This window comes from Phacochoerus africanus, chromosome X, assembly GCF_016906955.1.
Source record: "Phacochoerus africanus isolate WHEZ1 chromosome X, ROS_Pafr_v1, whole genome shotgun sequence".
In the NCBI taxonomy this organism is placed as follows: Eukaryota; Metazoa; Chordata; class Mammalia; order Artiodactyla; family Suidae; genus Phacochoerus; species Phacochoerus africanus.
This window is the reverse complement of record NC_062560.1, coordinates 48,612,129-48,634,541: the sequence shown is the minus strand read 5'-3', so window position 1 is coordinate 48,634,541 and position 22,413 is coordinate 48,612,129. Positions and strand designations below refer to the sequence as shown.

The 22,413-nt window shown below is 41.4% G+C and overlaps 1 protein-coding gene across 8 annotated transcripts in view; it reads left to right on the top strand.

Moving 5' to 3' along the window:
• The window catches only part of HUWE1 (HECT, UBA and WWE domain containing E3 ubiquitin protein ligase 1), a 154,944-nt gene that overhangs the window by 110,050 nt on the left and 22,481 nt on the right, over positions 1-22,413 (top strand). For 5 of the 8 annotated variants that reach the window (XM_047765241.1, XM_047765245.1, XM_047765243.1 and 2 more), the window contains 17 exons: positions 138-496; positions 2,851-3,046; positions 4,753-4,920; positions 6,511-6,656; positions 6,996-7,062; positions 9,036-9,250; positions 12,303-12,514; positions 12,973-13,155; positions 16,116-16,288; positions 16,641-16,789; positions 17,538-17,613; positions 18,465-18,563; positions 19,151-19,284; positions 19,469-19,637; positions 20,912-21,140; positions 21,758-21,936; positions 22,220-22,309. In XM_047765241.1, coding sequence (XP_047621197.1) covers positions 138-496; positions 2,851-3,046; positions 4,753-4,920; positions 6,511-6,656; positions 6,996-7,062; positions 9,036-9,250; positions 12,303-12,514; positions 12,973-13,155; positions 16,116-16,288; positions 16,641-16,789; positions 17,538-17,613; positions 18,465-18,563; positions 19,151-19,284; positions 19,469-19,637; positions 20,912-21,140; positions 21,758-21,936; positions 22,220-22,309 — 2,844 coding nt within the window. The remainder of the gene's footprint in view (positions 1-137; positions 497-2,850; positions 3,047-4,752; positions 4,921-6,510; positions 6,657-6,995; positions 7,063-9,035; positions 9,251-12,302; positions 12,515-12,972; positions 13,156-16,115; positions 16,289-16,640; positions 16,790-17,537; positions 17,614-18,464; positions 18,564-19,150; positions 19,285-19,468; positions 19,638-20,911; positions 21,141-21,757; positions 21,937-22,219; positions 22,310-22,413) is intronic. The other 3 variants (XM_047765242.1, XM_047765247.1, XM_047765248.1) reach the window with 3 other exon arrangements.

Below are 22,413 nucleotides of genomic sequence, written 5' to 3'. Positions count from 1 at the left end.
ATCCCTTTTCATCTGGTCTTAGCATTGTTTTTTGGTATGTTTCTCTTAATGGGACCTAAGTATGTGGTTACTTAGGAGGGAGCAGATGAGAGGAAATGTCAGGCTAACTGTCTGAACACTTACTTTCCCATTTGTAGATACCCCCTTGGCTCTAGACAGTACAAATACTGAAAAGGAGACAAGCCTGGAAGAAACAAAAATTGGGGAGATACTGATCCAGGGCCTGACAGAGGATATGGTGACTGTTTTAATCCGGGCCTGTGTGAGCATGCTAGGAGTCCCTGTGGACCCAGACACTTTGCATGCCACCCTTCGCCTCTGCCTGAGGCTCACCCGAGACCACAAATATGCCATGATGTTTGCAGAGCTGAAGAGTACCCGCATGATCTTGAATTTGACCCAGAGTTCAGGCTTCAATGGGTTTACTCCCCTGGTCACCCTTCTCTTAAGACATATCATTGAGGACCCCTGCACCCTCCGTCATACCATGGAAAAGGTGAGTCTTTTTGGTGTCTAATTCTGGTGTACCTTTATATCTTACTTTGTCCTCCTTGGTCTCAGAACAGATAGACTTCTGGTATCTGTTCAGGTATATACCTAAGTATTATAGATAATATGCTCTGCCCAGCAAAAATGTCCCATCTCTCTGCTCAGATGCTTAACATTTAAAAATAAATTTAAATTCAATATAGTGGTAGTTCTTATCTAGAAAGTCCTCTCTAGCAATATAAGTTTCTTAAACCAAAACTTCCTAATAAAGGACTGGAATACTTTCTACCAAGTTCATGCTTTAAAGATCATTTCCATACATCTGAAATTAATACAACATTATAAATCAACTATGCTCCAAAACAAAATTTTTTGAAGTCTTTAAGCTAAAAAATAAAAAAAATTCATTCCCTTGTAGGAGTACTTCACCCAAGAGGCTGTTTTCTAAACAGGCTTCTATAAGTACAGTTGGCCCTTGAGCAACACAGGTTTGAATTGCCCAGGTCTACTTCTACATGCAGATTTTTTCCAATAGTAAACTCTGTAGTACTACACAGTCCACATTTGGTTGAATCCATGAATATAGAACCCCAGGTGTGGAAGGCCAACTATACCTGGATTTTCAATAGCACAGAGGGTTTGTGCCCCTCACCTCCCCATTCAGGTGTCAGCTGTAGTAAAGTTTGTGGAATATTTATAACTGTGATAAGCTCTTTTTACAAATACCCATTGTGCACATGGGAAAACTAAGGTTTAATATGTTTATTTTAGGAAACATATAAAACCGTAGGAGAAATAAAGTAATTAGAGAAATAAAAACCTTTATAACATCAACATTAAGACATCAACAGAGGGGTTGGGGGCTAACATCTTACTAGTAAGGCTTTTTCTCCTTGGTACTTTTACACACTTCCCTCTACTAGTTCTTTGTCAACAATCATCATGTGAATATTACCGGATTTCACTTCCAATTTCCTCTCTTGGAACATTGTTTCCCACATTTATATGTCATGTTGCTATTTGCATTTTTGTGCATAGCTTTGTCACATTTTTATTGTTTTTCTTATAGAATCTTAAAAATTGGATCAAAAGGTATAAATTATTTTTTTTACCTTGCTTACCAGAAATCTGGTGCCACTTTATTCATCTGTGTATATATGAGTATATATCTCACATTCTTCAGACAGTTCCGAGGAACCTCTTTGATTTTACTTGACATGAGCAAAGTCAAAAGAAGGAGGGCTCTTAAAGGCAGCATGTACACTGATCCAAGGTCAGGAGACAGCCTAGCAGGGAAGAAACTGCAATATACAGACAGATATATTTAAAACATTTAAAGCTTATACAGCTTTTAAAAATGCTAGGAAAGAATAGAATTTTTTGTTGGATGACAGAAAATTTCTAAACAAATTTATTTGGGGGGTGTGGGGAACAAAGGAAAATCAGTGGCAGTTTTAACATATCAAGTGGCAAAATGTAAATGCTTGATAATATCCGTTGCAGGTACGGGTGTGGAGAACCAGGCATACTCTTACTTTTGGTAGGAGTGGAAATTGGTGCAGCCACATTGGAGGGCAATTTGGTACTGTCAGTTTAAGATATCCTTTGACCTAGAAATTCTATGGCTAAGAATTTATCTGATAACTAAAGTCAAGTATGCCGAGGTACATATACAAAAATGTTCACTGTAGAAATGCTTGTAATATCAAGACTAGAGATCTAATATCCAGCAGAGGACTGAATAAATAAACTATGACACATTCTTTATAGTGGAATTACACTTGACTGTATTTTAAAACTCGGAATTATTTTATGATTGCAGCCTGATAAGCAAAATATAGATGTTAATATTGCTAAACTAAAGATCATAGCTGATTTGTTAAGAAAAGCATTAAGAGTCCAAAAGATGTTTACCTTTATGTACATAGTCCACAAAGAAATAGATCCTGGAAAATACAGTGGGTGAGTTTGAACCATTCTGGTTTAAAAGCGGGATGGCATGGGAAGACTAGCAGCTGGCACTTAAATTTGGGAGCCATAATCCAGATGGATGATCAGTGATCTACATAGTGGAGTGTAGGTTTGCCAATTTCTATGAAGATCATATACCATCTAGTCTAATAATTGGTAGTTTTATGGATACATTGAATGCTGTAACTTTTTTATAAGCCACATTTTTTGAATGGGGAAGGAGTAGGATTTGAAGGACCAAGTGTATCTTTCTCCCAAAGATCAAAGGCTGTCATCCACTGTCTTGAGGCAGAGCTTGGTTAGTATTTTAATCCTGGTAACTCTTCCTTGAATGTCCTTGTGCTTTAGAAAGTGATCTTTAATCAGTACTCTTCTCTGTTTCTTTACTAGGTTGTTCGCTCAGCAGCTACAAGTGGAGCTGGGAGCACTACCTCTGGTGTTGTATCAGGCAGCCTTGGCTCTCGGGAGATCAACTATATCCTTCGTGTCCTTGGGCCAGCCGCATGCCGCAATCCAGACATTTTCACAGAAGTGGCCAACTGCTGTATCCGCATTGCCCTTCCAGCCCCCCGAGGCTCAGGAACTGGTGGGTTTACCTTTCTCCTGGCCTTTGAGACCTCGAGGTCTGTAGCTCAAAATTGTGCAGTATAACTCCAAAGATTTTCTGCAAGGAGACACATATCTTGGGAAACCTCCTTAGGCAAACATTGGGATATTGGCTGGTTGATCATGTGGGTTACTTCACAGGTAGTTCAGTAGCTTCTCTGCTCCTTGCCCTGTGATGATTCCTGCTAGAGATGCCAAGGACTCATTCAATCTAGTCCTTGCCTTAAAAGAACTTATCTTGATGTGGCAGTAGGGCTTACAATACAGTGAATAGTTTACAAACTATTATTATCTCTGTAGATAGAGTGATAATTATCGATAGAGTGATAATTTAGGAACAAATGGACATGTGACTTATGTGATGCAATAGAAAGTACATAATATCGTTGGGGTATTCTTGCCAAAAATGTTTGACCTTTAATTATGAGGAAATAATCAGATAAATGCAAATTGTGTGACATTCCATAAAACAACTGGTCTAGACTCTTCCAAAATACTGCTGTCAAGAAAGGGGGGAAAATGCAAACGTCTCCTAGATAAAAGGTAACCAGAGAGAAAACCACCAACCTTGATGGGATTCTGTATCTAGACAAAGGGGGGTTGAAGAAATTAAAGTACTTACTATATATTAGATAATATAATTATATCTATGTTAAATTTCTTGGATATTATGGTTACATAGGAAAATACTTGTGGAGTCCCCACTATGGCACAATGGGATCGGCAGCATCTCTGCAGAGCCAGGATGCAGGTTTAATCCCTGGCCCAGCACAGTAGGTTAAACTATCTGGCATTGCTGCAGCTGGAGCATAGGTCACAACTGTGGCTCAGATGTGATCCCTAGCCCCCAAAACTCCATGTGCCATGGGGCAGCCAAAAGAAAAACAAAAGCAAAAATTATCCTTCATCTTAGGGAGGTACAGGTTGTCAGACATATTTAGGGGTAGACAAATGGTGACTCTAGATGAAAAATGTATGGATGTTTTTTGTATAACCTTTTTCAGCTTTTCTGTTGAATTGTGGGTGGGGGTTTTTTTTGTTTTGTTTTGTTTTTTGGTTGTTGTTGTTTTGCTTTTTATGGCCGTACCAGTGTTATATGGAGGTTCCCAGGCTAGGAGTCCAACCAGAGCTACAGCTGCCAGCCTCCACCACAGCCACAGCAACATCAGATCCGAGCCGTATCTGCAGTCTACACCACAGCTCATGGCAATGCTGGATCCTTAACCCACTGAGTGAGGCCAGGGATCGAACCTGCAACCTCATGGTTCCTAGTCAGATTCATTTCTGCTGCGCCACCACAGGAACTCTGGTTTTTTGGTTTGTTTATTTTTAATAAAAAGTTGGGAAAGGGCCTGATTATTTTTGGAGCCTTTTTGCTAATGTATGGCCTCCTTTAATCATCAAATTTTTAAGAAAGAAAATCAAGGCTTATTGAAGTAATTTGGCTATGATCCTGTAACAGAACTGGATTTCAAAACGAAGTGTCCCCAACTCCAAAGCCTGTACTCTTTTTTTAAAAAACTATTTGATACTGCTATATTAAAGTCTGTGGATTTAGGGAATATAAAAGCCAGATTTTCAAGTAGACTTGAACATTGTTTGGAAGTGGCCCCCCTCCTGAGTCTTATCAGTAACCTAATATAGGTACTGCTTCATTAATGATTTTTCTGTCTCACTTTGGCTTAGCCTCAGATGATGAATTTGAGAATCTTAGAATTAAAGGCCCTAATGCTGTACAGCTAGTGAAGACAACTCCTTTGAAGCCCTCACCTCTGCCTGTTATTCCGGATACTATCAAGGAAGTGATCTACGACATGCTAAATGCTCTGGCTGCATACCATGCTCCAGAGGAAGGTATGTAACTAGCCCACCTGAGGAGGCTGGGCACTTTGCTTGGGTCATTTCAACCAATTCATGGCTTAATGAGCTCTCAACTGTTTGCCCACTTCTTAGGAATCAAGATGAATAAGACACATAATGCACTTATCTGAACAAGTTAATAGTCACATAAGATGACAGATGCCAAGGTAGAGGTGGAACCTATAGAAAAGTTTCTTAAGTGATTTCTAAAATAAGTCGAGATAAGGAGATTACTAGAGTCGTTGTATGAAAGTACATCCCATATAGAGGGAATAATGAACAAAGACTAAAAAAGGAAATAATAACATCTTATGGGCAGGCTGAAAATAAAACACCAAGAAGTCTCTAATGTTTTCACTCAGAAAAATAAAATATCTTTGGGGGTTTTCTTGTGCAGCAGGTTAAGGGTCCCGTGTTGTCATGGTAGCAACTTGGGTGGCTGCTGTGGCACAAGTTCGATCCCCAGCCTGGGAACCTCCACATGCTGTGGTGGCAGCCAGAGAAAAAGGAAAAGGAGAAAAAAAATCTTTGTTTCCCAAAGAGCTGGGAATAATATTAGAAGGTGTAGCTAGGCTTTCTGACCTTTGAGACCAGCATCCCAATCTTCTCTTCCTAGTTAAGGTGCTGCTTTTAAGTATTAGGAAGGTCACGAATGAATTGCATGGAACCCAAACCCAATCCAGTCTAATCTTTCTGGGTTTTATTCAGGAAATACTTATTTGATAGGTCCCACAGAATTGCCAAAAATTGATAAATAGTGCATTTAATAAGTCAAATTTTCATGTAGCACTCTTATTCATATATATACAGAGCTCATTGTTTTTCCTACAATCACAAAACCTTATCTTTTTTTTTTTTTCCTTAGGGCCGTACCCAAGGCATATGGAGGTTCCCAGGCTAAGGGTCAAATCAGGTCTGTAGCTGCTGACCTATACCATAGCCACAGCAACACTAGATCCAAGCCGTGTCTGCAACCTAAACCACAGTTCACGGCAATGCCGGATCCTTAATCCACTGAGCGAGGCCAGGAACTGAGCCTGCGTCCTTATGGATGCTAGTTGGGTTCATTAACAGCTGAGCCACAACAGGAACTCCCCAATCATAAAACTTTTACCCCTACCTCCTAAACCCTTCCCCTCCAAAAAAAACATAATTATTTAGCTATATAAACAACCATTTATTCACCTCCCACTATACTAAGCAAAATATCAGGTATATTCATGAGTTTAGTAGCGACAGCTAAGGACAGTGAGGAAACTAAATTGCCTGAGGTCCCAAAACTAGTGATAAAATGAGGCTTTCAATCGTGCTCTCTCTACATATCTCATTCTGGGGGTTTGGGGGAGCAGAGCATGCAGCAGCTTGATGTGGGATCTCAGTTCCCAGACCAGGGATTGAACTTGGGCCACAGCAGTGAAAGTCCTAACCACTAGACCAGCAGGGAACTCCCTATATATACTCCTCATTCTTAAAGTCTAGCCATATTACCATGTAAACAGTTGTACCAACTTGAAGCAGAACTGACCGAGCTACCAGACTGTATTAACATTACAGTTTGAAGAGTTTCGTCTTGTTTTTTTCTAGCAGACAAATCTGATCCTAAACCTGGGGGTATGACTCAAGAAGTTGGCCAACTCCTGCAAGACATGGGTGATGATGTATACCAGCAATACCGGTCACTTACTCGTCAGAGCAGTGACTTTGATACACAGTCAGGATTTTCCATTAATGTAAGTCAGTTCCAACCTCCCTTTTCAATATCTGTGTTCTTAGTATTTAGGGTTATGCCAACAAAATTTCAAAGGTATTAATTTTGATGTATCTGTAAATTATGTAATTCATTTTTCACTCTCATCTTCCCCTGTTCCCTTCCCCCTAGTCTCTCAGTTGCTGTTTATAAACAATGATGGTGTCCCACAGATTTAGTATATAAAGGGAAAATATGTTGAAAGATGAAACAAAGAGAATCTATAACATTTGTAACCAGTACCCTGTAAAGGAGTCCTGCCATTCGGGGATAGTGGTCTTTGAAATTAACAATGGCTCAGTAATTTTTTTTTTTTCCATAGAGTCAGGTCTTTGCTGCAGATGGTGCCTCTACTGAGACTTCCACATCTGGGACATCCCAAGGAGAAGGTAATGGTCCACTTTTTCCTCTTTTGTTCTTATTTCTTGAGAGGACAGCTTGAAGAAACTGGGTGTCCTGGTCAGGGGATAGGGGAATACAGGCATAGATTGTGCAACACGAGAAATATAGCCAATATTTTGTAATAACTATAAATGGAGTATAACCTTTAAAATTATGAATCACTTGGGAATTCCCATCATGGCTCAGCGGTAACGAACCCAACTAGTACCCATGAGGATGCTAGTTTGGGTTCCATCCCTGGCCTCCGCTCAGTGGGTTAAGGATCCAGTGTTGGTGTGGGCTCTGGTGTGGGTCGCAGACATGGCTCAGATCTGCCGTGGCTGTGGCCGGTGGTTACAGCTCCAGTTCAACCCCTAGCCTGGGAATTTAAATATGCCATGGGTACAGCCCTTAAGAAAAAATTATGAATCACTGTTATACAGCTTTAACTTGTACAACAACTGTACTTCATTTAGAAAATAAAATGGGCGCTTCTGGAGTTCCCGTCGTGGCGCAGTGGTTAACGAATCCAACTAGGAACCATGAGGTTGCGGGTTCAGTCCCTGCCCTTGCTTAGTGGGTTAACGATCCGGCGTTGCCTTGAGCTGCAGTGTAGGTTGCAGACGTGGCTCGGATCCCACGTTGCTGTGGCTCTGGCATAGGCCGGTGGCTACAGCTCCAATTCAACCCCTAGCCTGGGAACCTCCATATGCCGCAGGAGCGGCCCAAGAAATAGCACAAAAAAGACCAAAAAAAAAAAAAAATGGGCGCTTCTGTTGTGGCCCAACAGGCTAAGGACCCAGTGTTGTCACTGTGAGGATGCAGGTTTGATCCCTGGCCTCACTCAGTGGGTTAAGGATCTGATGTGGCTGTGGCATAAGCCCCAGCTGCAGCTCTGATTTGACCCCTGGCCCAGGAACTTCCATATGCTGCAGGTGTGGCCATTAAAAAGAAAAACTAATGAATGGCTGGATAGATAAATGAATAAATAAAGTTAATAGAACTGTAACTTAACTAACCTAGTAGCGATTGCTATGATAACATCTTTTAATTCTACTCTTTATTCCTTCCCATATATTTCTTTTGGTAGCTTCCATGCTGGCTTATAGAGTTTTGGTGATAGTAATGCTGTTCTAGCTATAAGGTTTTCATGGTGGATTCTTGCCTTCTAACAGAGCTCATTGGCTACTCACCAAAAATTAGCGAAATGTCATGTGGAAATGATTCTAATGAGACCTTTCAAGAACTACTTCTCCTTGATAAGAAAGACCTTTGAAATCTGAGTTAATAGATGTTGTACTTAATATTAGATTAGTCCCTGGAGATGAGTTTAAAATGCTCATAATTAGTAAAGTGTTGATTAACTTCTTTTGGTGGGTTTACTCATATGTAGTGTATAGTACAGGTGATGGCAGTATCATTCGGTATCATTGTCTATTATGTGGCAAACTGTAGTAGACACCAAAATTAATCAGATTCATTCCCTGCACCTTTGTCTAGTAAGGGAGACACAATTATTGTAATATTAAGATAATACAACTACTGGAGTAGAGATGTACTGGGATAAGGTATAGTAGGCACATGATATGATACTATCTTAGCATTTATAGAGGAGATGAGCATTTGAGCTGAGCTAGATTAAGTAAACATGTGCCATGCAGACATGTGGGAAAAAGAGGTAAAAGTATACGAGGCATGTTGGGAGAACTACTAGTAGTACAGTATTTCTGGAACATAAAATGTATAAGTGGAGGGAAATGACGGAAGATGTGTGAAGAGTTGGGAAAAGCCTCCCTGTTGTACTATACCCATAGAGCATATCTGAGACCTGAGTCATCTTAGCTATATGTCCTTCCACTGCAGTAGGAAGAGGGCATTTCATTTGTACTAGTGGCTTAAAGTGGTATCCTTTCCACCTAAGGCTTGATTTTGTCAATGTTCCAGTGTGGAATTGAACTAGTGTTTGGCTCTTTTTCAACAGCTTCAACTCCAGAGGAGTCTCGGGATGGGAAGAAAGATAAAGAAGGGGACCGGGCCTCTGAAGAAGGCAAGCAGAAAGGCAAGGGCAGCAAACCTTTAATGCCCACCTCCACTATTCTTCGTCTTCTGGCAGAGTTGGTGAGATCCTATGTTGGTATTGCTACTTTGATTGCCAACTACAGCTACACTGTGGGCCAGTCTGAGCTGATCAAAGAGGTAATAATTCTAATTCCTGCTTAAGATTTTATACTGTCATCATTTGAATACCTGCTATATATTGGATGCTTTGCTAGGAACCCATGCATGCTAGCACAGTGATGAGAGAGCCAGAGGTCTCTTAAGACACATTAAAGAACTAGGCCTTTTTTTTTTTCTATGATGCTAGGCCTGATTTTTTTCCATCAGGCTCATTTGCAGGGAATGAATTGATGTAATATAGGGGTTTTTTTGTTTGTGTTGTCTTTTAGAAAATCATTTGGTCTGCCTTATAGGGACTGCAAAAGGCAAGATTAGAGTCAGATCAGTTAGGACTCTGATATAGTAGTCTAGGTAATAAAGAACCTTGGTGAAGTTGGAAGGGAAAATGAGTGAGTTGAAGAGATGTTTTAAAGGTAGAGATGGACAAGATTTGGATTTGGAGCATGAAGATGAAATCAAGGACTCAGATGTTGCTTGTTTTGTGGGGGGGGGGTTATTCCTTTTGGTAAAAGAAGAATTGGTTTAAAGAGAATATGTGGAATTTGAGTAGTATCTAGGGGACAGAATAAACCAAATACACAATATTGATATCTACTAGATGTACTCAACAGCTGGCAAAGACAGCTGATGTGGTAACAGTATTGGTTATAAACAGAATATAAGAAAAGCCTAAATGATGTTTATCAATAGAGTGTGGGAAAGAATGAAGTTATTTTTTATATGTCTTGATATAGAATTATCTACAGGGTGGACTTTTTCAAGTGGGAGGGCACTTTAAGAAACCATATCATGGTCCCATTTATGTAAAATGGGTGCTCGAGGAGTTTTTTTTCATAAAGGGGACCTTGTTTTGGAGGTCACCATAATTATTTTTTGGTTAGTAAGCAGTAAAGGGTGTGAGAATGGAGCAGGAGCAGTAACGTTGCAGGCAAAGAATCTATGGAAGCAGCTACTGTTATTTTAAGCAATGTTTATCTTAATCTAAGCTCTAAAAATATATACAAAAATACACAACTCCAATTAATTTTTCTTGGTGACTACCACCCTAAACAAAACATTAAACAAATCATTAGAAACTCCACAAAAGCTACCTCACTCATGCCTTTTGTGCATCTCTCCCTCCCCTTTGAGCTTCCATTATCTTGAGTTCATAAATTGGTTTTTACACTTTATATAAGTGGAATCTTATGCTGTGTCCTCCTGTGTCTGGCTTTTGCTTAATATGTTTGCAAGCTTCATCTTTGTGTATAGTTGTAGTTTTATTTTCATTGCTCTAACAACTTCCATTGTGTGACTGTAACACAGTCTTATCCATTCTTATCTGATAGACAATTGGCTAGTTTTCCTTTTGGAAGTATTAAAAGTAGTGCTGCTACAGTCATTCTTATACATATCTTGGTAAACGTACATAAGTATTGCTGTTGGGTAGTATATACCTAGGAAGAGAATTGCTGCTCTCTTCAGCTTTAGCAAGTGCTCAGTTTTCCAGAGCAGTTGTGTTGGTTTATATTATCACCAGCACAGCATATGGGAATTTGGATTATTTCACCTCCTTGCCAGTACTTGGTATTTTTCCTATTTCTCATTTTAGCCATTCAGGTTCATAGTGGTATTGCATTATGGTTAAAATGCCCCTGCCTTTATTGACCATTTGGATAGTCTTTTTTCCAAAGTGTCAAAAAGTCTTTTATTCTTGTTTTCTCCTGAGTTCTTCATATATTCTAGATGTAAGTCTTTTATGGAGTATGTATATTAAATATACATTAGACATTTATTTCAAAACTTAAACTCATTTATGCCAGTTGTAGTTATAATAGCACACTTGTGGAGTAAGACATTTAATTGCATTTGAATAAGTATCTACTTTCATATATGTCAAATGACCTGTTTACTAGCAATGAATACCCATAGATGCTTTACAGATACTATTGAAAATCTTCACCTGGGCACTGTAAGGTTGTTGGTATTGTTCCCCTAACAGAGAAAGGAGAAGACTCAGAGACATTGTTAACTTGTCCAAGGCCACTCTGCAGAGTAGCAGGACTAGGATTAGAGCCCAGGTCTCTAGTTTCATATCCAAATTCTTTATACTCAATCACAATGCTTTCCCAAATTGCAAAGCTTTTAAAGTATACAATTGAGTGAGTGGCATTTTGTACGTTCACCGTTGTGTGTCTGTCATCTCTAATTCCAAAATTTCTAGTGCATTTTTGATCCAAGATGTGTTCGAATGACAACAGAATTAAGTTTATTTCTAAGGTAAAGAATTATCAGGGTAGAAATCAATGTCAGAGGGGGAAAAAAGTCTGACTTATTTCCTTCCTTGTTATTGGGCCTTTCTTGCTATTTTAAGTAATCCTGCATTAAATATTTCTGCATATTCATATCTGTGACTGTTCTGTGTGATTCTTATTCAGCCCCTGCCAGTTTCTCACCTAGGACCCTGGGCACATTGTAAGTGTCAGTAAATGATTATAGCACTCAGGACTCAAGGTTTGAATCATCACCGTTGACCTAAGTTCTTTGTGCAAGCCACATTTCTTTAGGCCTCAGATTAATGAAGATTAATGAAGTGTAAACTTACAGTGAGAAATGAAAGGGAATTGGAAGCATAAACTCTAGATTTGCTCTCACTTAGCTTGCACCTTTAAGCCCTGATTTTCTTATCTGTAAAGTGGGCCTAACAATGATTGGGTGACTTTGGAGTTTCCATCGTGGCTCAGTGGTTAACGAATCCGACTAGGAACCATGAGGTTGTGGGTTCGATCCCTGGCCTTGCTCAGTGGGTTAAGGATCCAGCGTTGCCGTGAGCCATGGTGTAGGTTGCAGACGCGGCTCGGATCCCGAGTTGGTATGGCTCTGCCGTAGGCCAGCGGCTACAGCTCCGATTCGACCCCTAGCCTGGGAACCTCCATATGCCGTGGGAGCGGCCCCAGAAATGGCAAAAAGACAAAAAAAAAAAAAATGGGTGACTTCAAGGATCAGTTCTGTGTATGTGTACCTTGTTGATGTGCAAACAGTATGGCATAATTGTGCTTGTGAGTAAATGTCATGATTAATAACTTTTCAGGACTGCAGTGTGCTAGCTTTTGTTCTGGACCACCTCCTCCCACATACCCAGAATGCAGAAGACAAGGATACACCTGCCCTGGCCCGCCTATTCCTCGCAAGCCTGGCTGCCGCAGGGAGTGGCACAGATGCCCAGGTGGCCCTTGTGAATGAAGTAAAAGCAGCCCTGGGAAGGGCACTGGCTATGGCTGAGAGTACAGAGAAGCATGCCAGGTAAACTTCATGCCCAACTTAGTGCTGATAACCAGTATCATCCCCTAACTCCAGTCTTGGTCTATGGGATTCCTTGCACTTGAATGGGAGTTTTGGTCATACTGGCATTATACATTCTCTGGTTCTCTTAGGTAGTTCTAGTGCTACAAAATTTTGAAAACACTGATGATACTTGGAGGAGGTAGGCAGATGGCTTAGAGAAAACAACAGGATGTTTTCATTATATTTCTAGGGTCTTCATGTGAGAAGTTGAGTTATATTCAACTTTACTTTTTAAAATTGTGTTTAAAGAAAATAAAGAATGCCTCCGTCCTGGGAGTGAATTCTTAGCTGTTTAGATGTTACTTCCAGAAGGAAGCACTTAAGGGCACAGGAGGGTTATCTGAGGCAAGTTAGTGAAGATGTGACCTAAGAATAGGCTGTGTTCACATGATGGAGATGCTGAACTTCTCTCCCAGGCTTCAGGCAGTGATGTGTATCATCAGTACTATCATGGAGTCCTGCCCCTCCACCTCCAGCTTCTACAGCAGTGCCACAGCCAAGACCCAACACAATGGCATGAATAACATCATTCGACTCTTCCTGAAGAAGGGACTGGTTAATGACCTGGCCAGAGTACCTCACAGCCTGGACCTGTCCAGGTAATATCATTCCTGAGCTCTAGCCCCAGGCTTTTACCCTTTCTTTAATCATGCTGCATACTTCTCCATTTGCTTAGTATTTCACATGCCCTCACCAGGTAAATAGTGAGCAGCCGGTATAATAGGAAAAGTTTGAGTGTAGGTGGGAACCTGAGTTCTTAGTACTGTGACTTTAAGCAAAACACATTCTATTCTTCAGGCCTTAGTTTTCTTATTTGCCGGCAAACTGGAGAGTTCAACTGTATCAGTAATTTTTTCCCAAGCTTCCCCCCTTTAATTAAAAGTAACCTTTTATTAAAAGAAAATTATATTGTAACAGTAACAAATACAGATGAACAAAAATAGACACTGTATTCCTATCACTCAGATACCACTATTATCTTACTGTATATAGGTATGCAGTGGTTTTCCTCACATACATATTGTATGTTTTACTAAAATGATCATGTATGTGCTATTGTATAACCTGGGTTGGGAGTTTTTTGTTGTTGGTTTGGGTTGTTTTTTTGTTTTTAATGTGAGTTTTGTTTGAGGACTTATTTATTTTTGATTTGGGGAGTTGTTACCGTTTGGGGGGTTTTTTTGTTTGTTTTCTGTTACTCATCTCTGCCTTTCTGTGTAAGTAAATTTTCATCCTGTCTAATGGCCAAATCCATATGCATAATTTTTGTTCAAACCAGAATCCAATTATGGACCTTATATTGCATCTGGTTATATCCTCTGAGTCTCTGTTATTCTAACACAGATCCTTAATTTTTTTTAAATCTTCATTTTATTGCTGTTTTTCATGGCACTAACTGGTTGAAGTGGCCAGTTCTTGTTCTCCAGAATGTTTTTTTGAGATTTGGTCCACTTTGTTTCATGCAGTGCAATTTAACATGTTCCTTTACTCCCTATATGCTGTAGACTTAGAGGTAGAGGCTTAACAGAGCAATTTAAACATTATTGGCTAAGATATATCATAGATGATGTACATCTCATATTGTGTCACGGGGAGATACATCTCTTTGAACTAATCATGGTAAGGTTAACCACTAGGGAAGAGTTATAATTATCATTGTACTGTTAAATTTTCCCCCGTCTTACTAGAAAATAAACTATATTATTACTTTGGAACTCTAGTTCAACTATATATCAACTGTATACCTAATTAACGGTCTTAACACCAGTTGATAATCCTTGCCTGTGTCTTTTAATTTCCTAGAGGGTCATCAGTGCAACTTGCTAATTTCTGTCATTCCTTCTACATTACTAGCTGCTATTTTTCTGTGATTATAGCTCCAATTCAAGAGGGAAAATCTGTCCCTACTTTTTTTTATTTATTTATTTTTGTCCCTTTTTTTTTTTTTTTTTTGGTCTTTTTAGGGTAACACCCACGGCATATGGAGGTTCCCAGGCTAGGGGTCCAACTGGAGCTACAGCAATGCCAGATCCTTAACCCACTGAGCGAGGCCAGGAATCGAACCCACAACCTCATGGTTCCTAGTCAGATTTGTTTCCTATGTGCCACAACAGGAACTCTCAGTTCCTACTTTTAAAAGGCAAGATAAAGACCTAATTTTTTCCCTTTAGTCCCCAGTTTTCAGAGTAAAGTCAAAAATGGGTTCAACAGTCTCCTCAAATGCCAGCTCTGGCTTTCTGTTTTCTGTGGAGAAAGAAAACAGAGCATTATGGAGTCATGAATTTTCCTTGAATTTTAAAATCTGGCTGAATTACCTAGATCATTATAGTCATTCTCCTTTTCATGCTCTTTTTCATTACATCTTTTGGCTTTATGGGGCTTCTTAAAGCTGACTTTTTTGTCCTTTTAATACAACCTCATCGATTTTTTTTTAAAACATCTAAAAATTTTGAGTTCATAGTAGTGTAATGAGCATTGTATGTCTCACCTAGACTAAACAGTACTGAGTATTCTGTCCTATGTGCTTTAGTTCCCCCTTCTCCTCCTCTTTTCTGGAGCTAAATTGTTTGAAATTTGTTATAACAATGTGATGCTTAACCTCTGTATACTTTTGCATGTGTCTCTTAAGAACAAACATTCCCATGTATTACATAGTTAGAATACCATCATTGCCTCTAAGAAATTTACCATTAATATATTAGTACCCACCATATATTACACATTAATATATCCCCAATTACTCCAAGAGTGTCTATAGCCTAGGGAAGAGAGTGGTGATCCAGGATCCAGTGGGCATCACTCATTGCATTTGACTGTCACATGTCTCATTTCTTGACATTTGACTGTTTTAAAGAATCCAAAAGGTTAAATGTTTTAGAGAACATCCCATAGTCTGTCTAATTGCTTCCTATGGCTAGGTTCAGGGTAAACTTTTTTGACAAGAATACTATCTAGTGATGTTTGCCTCATCTGTGAGATGATCCTTTGAGTTCATGTGAAGATCACATGCATATCCTATGCCTGAAGATTTTCAACTCAGTAGTTTTAGCACTTATTACTGATCTTTGCCTAGATCGCTTACATTGCTGGTTGCAAAGTGATAGTTTTCTGATGCTCTCATTCCTTTTCATTAGCTGGTGTTCTTATATAATGAAGACCTCTTTCTGCCTGCTTTTGGTATCCCTGTGGTTGTAGAGTATATTTAATCTGTTATAATCCATTACCATCATTATTCTTTTTGATGACCAAATTTGGCCTGTAGTGATGACCCCATTAATTTTTTTAAGCTTGCTTTTTTGCAGGCATTCTGGCATAAGGTATCTCAGGCTCACCTTCTGATTAGCCTTGGTTCCTTTTAGCATGGATTTATATTTTTGTGTGGCCATCCATACCCATGGCATATGGAAGTTCCTAGTCCAGGGACCTAATCCTGTCTGTACCTGCCACCTACACTGCAGCTACGACAATGCCAGATCCTTTAACCCACTGTACCACAGCAGGAACTCCCTTAGCATGGATTTCTGTGCTCAGTCCATCTCTATATCTTCTTTTATCTCAGTCCCAACATGGCCAACACAGTCAATGCTGCTCTGAAGCCTTTGGAAACACTTTCCCGGATTGTGAACCAGCCCAGTAGCCTTTTTGGCAGCAAGAGTGCTTCGAGCAAGAGCAAGTCTGAGCAGGATGCCCAAGGAGCTGCTCAGGATTCTAATAGCAACCAGCAGGATCCAGGTAGGGAATAAGAGCCAATGGACTAGAAAGCTGGCTGGGTGGGCATAGTTATTTTATGGGCATGGCATCACAACTGTTCTGGCTTGGTATTGTTTCTCTGGGAACTTGCTGGCCTTCCACAGATCTGTCATAGTGGCGTGGGAATCTGCCCCACAAAGAATTCCTTAAAATTGCAGCCTTATTTGGCTCTCCTCACACGTAGCCTTGTCTTTTCCTTTGTCACCCATTCATTTATTCTCTGAGAACTTGCAAATTTTCCCAAGGAAGGGACCTTATTGCCTTCATGCTTGCCTCGTGGTGCCCCACTCATAGGCACCCTTTGATTATTTTGCTGGTTGGTTGATTGTTTCAGGCGAGCCTGGGGAAGCAGAAGTGCAGGAGGAGGATCATGATGTCACTCAGACAGAGGTGGCAGATGGGGATATCATGGATGGGGAGGCTGAAACCGACTCAGTGGTGATTGCTGGGCAGCCTGAGGTGCTCAGTTCACAAGAGATGCAGGTAGGGAGGCAGATCACCCAGCATACCCCTGTTGTGGCGCTGAACCAAAACCCCAAAGTGTTGTGGGTGGGTGAGTACTTTAGATCCTTGCCTAAATGCTGTCTATTTTGAAGAGGAGCACAGATGATATGCTTAGTAGATGCTCAGCAAATGTGTTTGAATTGTATTAAATGAGGGGTGGGTTCAGGGCCTGGATGCCATGTGCTATGAAATGGAATAGATCCCAACAGGAAAACTTAGTCATGGCTGAAATGTTGATGTGGAAAGCTGGCCTGAGCCCTTTGGGCCCAGGGTCTTTGATTTACTTGGCTCTAGTCATTAATGGAAGCTCCTTAACATCACTGTTGCACCTATAGCACCAGCTCTTACTGGGGCATTCAAATGGCAGTCTTCTAAAAACCCTAAAGAAAGCATTGTAATTTCTGGAGCTGGTAGCAATAGTAAGAAACGGGGCCTACAGTCCTGAGCTGCTAGCTCTAAGGAGATCTGCATGTATTCCTGAACAGTATAAAGACTTAATCTGGTCTCAGATAACTGGGTGAACCTATTTGAAGGACAGTCTGAGTGTGGATTGGCAGCACGTGGTAGTTTCTGTGCTCTTAACACCAAGTGTGTGGTGTTTATGTCATATCCTCTGTCACATATTATCCTAGAAATATATGCTCCCTTGCTGGCTTTTTTTAGGGTTTCAGTGCGAGCACAATGATAGACTTGTGTGCATCCATATATATGTTCTATTTCTCTCCAGGTTGAGAATGAGCTGGAGGACCTGATAGATGAGTTGCTTGAGAGGGATGGCGGATCTGGGAACAGTACAATTATAGGTGAGAGCCCCAGAACTGAGTATAGCCTCTTCCTTTGCCTCAGTCTCTCTTGGGAGGACCCTTTTTCTCATCATCTGCTTGCTCAGCTCTGCCTAAGGGCTCATAGCCAGCCTAGATTGCTGCTTGTCTTGATGTTGACAGTCTTACAGATGAGAAATTCACAAGCCATCTACAGACCTGTGGCTGGTCTGAAGCATTGCCTGTGTGGGAGGGGTGGAGGGGGTGGCCATCAGTATAGATAATACATCAGGCACATCAAGAGTGTTTATTCATGGAGGCCTAGAGGAGGCTATAGAGGCTGTAGGGTGAGAAGGCACTTAACTTTCAGTTCTTCAGTGAAATCCAGGGGCTTTCTGCCTCTGAGTCTCAGTAGTGTAAAAATAGTGATCATTCCCTTAAGGATAGCCCTTTTAACAACTCAAGAGGGAAAACAGCAAAGGTACTCTACTGTCACCTGGCTCCAAGGGTATGTGTTATTTGTTTTTTGTTTTTTGTTTTTTTTTTTACTTTTATTGATGAAGGAAAACAAAGGATAAACGGAAGTAGACATGTATTCCTAAATTTGACAAGGCTTTTTCACACCTATTATCCTCCGTGGTTTCACAATTAGTGGGATTGGCAGGGCAGATGTGATCATCCCATTTTACAGATGAGGAAACTGAGACTCAGACAGGTAAAGTGACTGGCCAAGCTCACCTAGCTAGTCAACAGCAGAGAACCCAGGTCTTCTCCCTCATCCAAAAAAAAAAAAAAAGGATATCTGCTGGGTGTACATAGCTACTTTAGGCGCACCCAATCTGGAAAGGGAAGTCCTCTGTTGTTCAGTGAAGGCTCTGCTCTGTAACCTTCAGTGAGCAGAAGTGGAGAGGATGAATCACAAGAGGACGTGCTGATGGATGAAGCTCCTTCCAACCTCAGCCAAGCTTCCACCTTGCAGGCCAACCGAGAAGGTGAGAGTGCCGAGGCCAGAAAGGCCTCCCTTCTTGCCCTGCACGTCTGACAGACACTACACTAGGGTTTTCCTGGAGGCAGCTGCCCACATGTGCAGAATAAGGAAGCATCTGTCTGCATGCGCTGACATACACCATCCACTTTATCCTCAGCCAGTTTTTCAAATAACATGTTACTACTGCTTGCCCAAAAGTTTGTCACTTCTTACTTGGTTCGCTTTCTTCTCACCCACCTGCTATCATCGCTACAGATTCCCTCTTACCAACAGGATGCAGTCAGTAGCAAAGTAGGGCTGGAAAGGCAAGGGGGCACCAACAGACTTGGCCACGTCCTAGACCATGGCTCCTCAAGCACCACTGTACAGCCAGCCTCCACATTCAGCCACCCTGCTCAGCGTGTTGATGCATTGATTGGCACTCTCAGGAAATCAGGGCTGGCTCACTAAGTCTGTACATCACCCCAGATCTGGTTCTTCCTCTCCTAGAGTCAAATACCCCATTGCCTTCCCACTCAGTCTGCCGGCCTGCACAGTAGCCTGTTTTCTAGCTACTCAGTATAGTCCTCCAATGTGCTCCCTTTGTTTTAGATTCCATGAATATCCTGGACCCTGAGGATGAGGAGGAGCACACTCAGGAAGAGGACAGCAGTGGCAGTAACGAGGATGAGGATGATAGTCAGGATGAAGAGGAGGAGGAGGAGGAAGATGAGGAAGATGATCAGGTGAGGGGGGACTGTGTTTGGGTGGTTCAGACAACCTCTTCCATGGGAACACAGCTGGAGAAAACCAACAGTCTGGGTTGCTAGCCTCAGCGCCTCCCTCCCTCATGTGCAAATGTGGCCATGACACCAGACTTCAGAAAATCCTTACCTCCAGCAATTCTCCATCTCCTATTTTCCCCTTAAGGAGGATGATGAAGGTGAAGAGGGAGATGAAGACGATGACGACGATGGCTCTGAAATGGAATTGGATGAGGATTACCCTGATATGAACGCTTCTCCCTTGGTCCGATTTGAGCGCTTTGACCGGGAGGATGATCTCATCATTGAGTTTGACAACATGTTCTCCAGTGCTAGTAAGATACAGGGGCTCAGCTGGGTTTTATCTCTTGATTCTTACACCCTGAACCAGAGCAGCTATCAATCTGATACAGAAAGCACTTCTTTTCTATGCTGACTTTCTGGGGCAAGGGATATCTGAATCCATCTTTCTCAATAAGTATAAACCTAGAAGAAGGAATTTTGAGAGGCTGCTTTTGTTCTCTCCACCTCAATAAACAGGCAGCCATTTTAGAGCCTGGACAACTTGATGATACTCTTGAATTTTTTTAAAAAGTGAGACCAAGGCTGACTGCATCAGGCACCCATGTGCACGCTACAGTGATAGGGAAATTACTAATTCTAATGTCTGTAGCAGTGGATCTTGAGAGTTTGGATGGACACCTTTGAGCTTGGCATTGGAGAGTAGATTTGAACACATTCACTCTGTTCATCAAGGATGCATCTTTTCGGAGGAGAGAAAGAATCTTCCCTCCTCTCCCATCAACGTCAGAATTGCCTTTTAGCATCGAGTTCTTAAGCTGTCTTGAGAAGGCAGGTCTTTACCCTCAGATCACAAGCACAACATAGTAGAAAACACTGAACTGTTCTGGTCTGTTGTCTTGGCCAAGTAGTCTCTTACCTCTTTGAGCCTCAGTTTGTCACCTGTAAATTAAAAATGTAAAAAGAAAAATGGGGTGGATTACATTATTTTCAAGATAGTTTTTATTCTGTGATTTTCTTTGCGTTTTTATGATTTCCATCAATCTTTCTAAGTTGAGCCTCTGTCCATTCAGCAAATTGAACAAATAGTTGAGGAGTGCCTACCAGGGATACAGCAGTCCTTTTCCTTCACAAGAGCTTATGGTCTGTTAGGAATTAGGAGTAAACAGGCATTACATTGTAGTTTGGTAAGAAAGCAGAGAATAAAGGGTTTTTATGCCAATTTGTAGAATCAGAAGGAGTAATATCTAGGCTAAGATCAAAAGAGCAGGTGAAAAAGGGGGAGAGGAGCCTCAAGGCGGAGAGAACAGCATGTTTCTGAGGGGCCTACAAGTATCACTGTGGCTTAGTGTAGAGAATGGATTGGGAGAAGGTACTATTTAGCAGTCTGTTGCAGTATCTAGGTGAGAGGTAGTGGCATAAGTTATGATAGTGTCAGTGGTTGTAGATGAAATGTGGGAATGAGGGAGAAAGGACAAAGCTCAGGTTTCCGTGTGAGGAAGTAAGGCCCAGGAGACATGGTTCTGCTTGAACAACCATGGAAGAAATTTCTTTTTGGCACTGACCTCTTTGCATATTGTCCTTGCAGCAGACATCCCCCCATCCCCAGGAAATATCCCTACCACCCACCCACTGATGGTACGCCATGCAGACCACAGTTCCCTGACACTGGGCAGTGGCTCCTCTACAACGCGTCTTACCCAGGGCATCGGACGCAGTCAGAGGACCCTGAGGCAGCTGACAGCCAATACAGGCCATACCATTCACGTTCACTACCCTGGGAATCGCCAGCCCAATCCTCCTCTTATACTCCAGAGGTGAGTCACAAGAAAGATTGTTGGGCTTACTGAGTTTCAGCATTGTCTGGACCTGGGAGGATAATGCTCCCATCACACACACAAATGTTTTAGTCCTGTTTCTTTGTGAATTATATGTGCATATTTTAGGGGAACACCAGATTGTATAACATGTTCTTTTGCTTAAGTGTTCCATGTATACATTCAGCAAATCATTAATTGTCTCATATGCCAAGCACATAGCACTTAAAGAGACAAGACAGGATCTTTGCCCTTTGGCTTAGAGTTTCCCCACTAAAAAGAAACATTGTAGAAGTGAAAGAAAAAAATAAAGGTGTCAGAGTGGTCAATATACAGATTATAGTAGGTGTACAAGAAAGGTATTATACTCTAATGCAGTACCTGGCATTCATTATCAGTGACATCGATCTAGGAACTATGGAGAAATTCGCAACCTCAGCCAAAAAAAAAGTTTCAAACTAATGGAGTGGTTAGAAACATGAGACTTACATACAATATGATCAGGTCCATGATAGTCTTATGCATTTCCTAGAGAATACAGGAAGGATCTCACAGTAACAGGTTGCAGGGCTCTTACAAATGTTCAGTGACCATGGCATCCCACCATTACCCTACAGGTTGCTTGGTCCCTCTGCTGCTGCTGATATCCTTCAGCTAAGCAGCAGCCTTCCCCTTCAAAGCCGGGGCCGGGCCCGCCTCCTAGTGGGCAACGATGACGTCCACATCATCGCCCGATCTGATGATGAACTACTGGATGACTTTTTCCATGATCAGAGCACAGCTACCAGCCAAGCAGGCAAGTTTATGTGGTGAAAGAGAGGGTAATGTTTGTCGGGTTGTTTTTCCCTTCTGAGGGAAAGCAAAACAGTATCTACCCTGCCTAGAGAAACCCCATTTTATAGGAGCCAGAACCATTCAGTGACCTGAGACCAAGGGCAATAATAAAACTATTATACCTGGATACCTATGATGTGCCAAACTTTGTGATAGACCTTGGGTCCTGTTAGGGAAGTACTGCAATTTTTGGATTCATTGATATTTGATAAGGTAGAGTCTCACTTTCCTTTGTTCCTCTACAGGGACCCTGTCCAGCATCCCCACAGCTCTGACCCGTTGGACAGAGGAATGCAAAGTTCTTGATGCTGAGAGCATGCATGACTGTGTTTCAGGTGTGTGGCAGCTTGGTTATCAAGGCAGTAGTGAGTCTTCCAGGGCTGGGACAGTTGTGTGGAAAATTGTTTCCCTGGTTCTTTGTGGCCATAAGCTCTGCCTC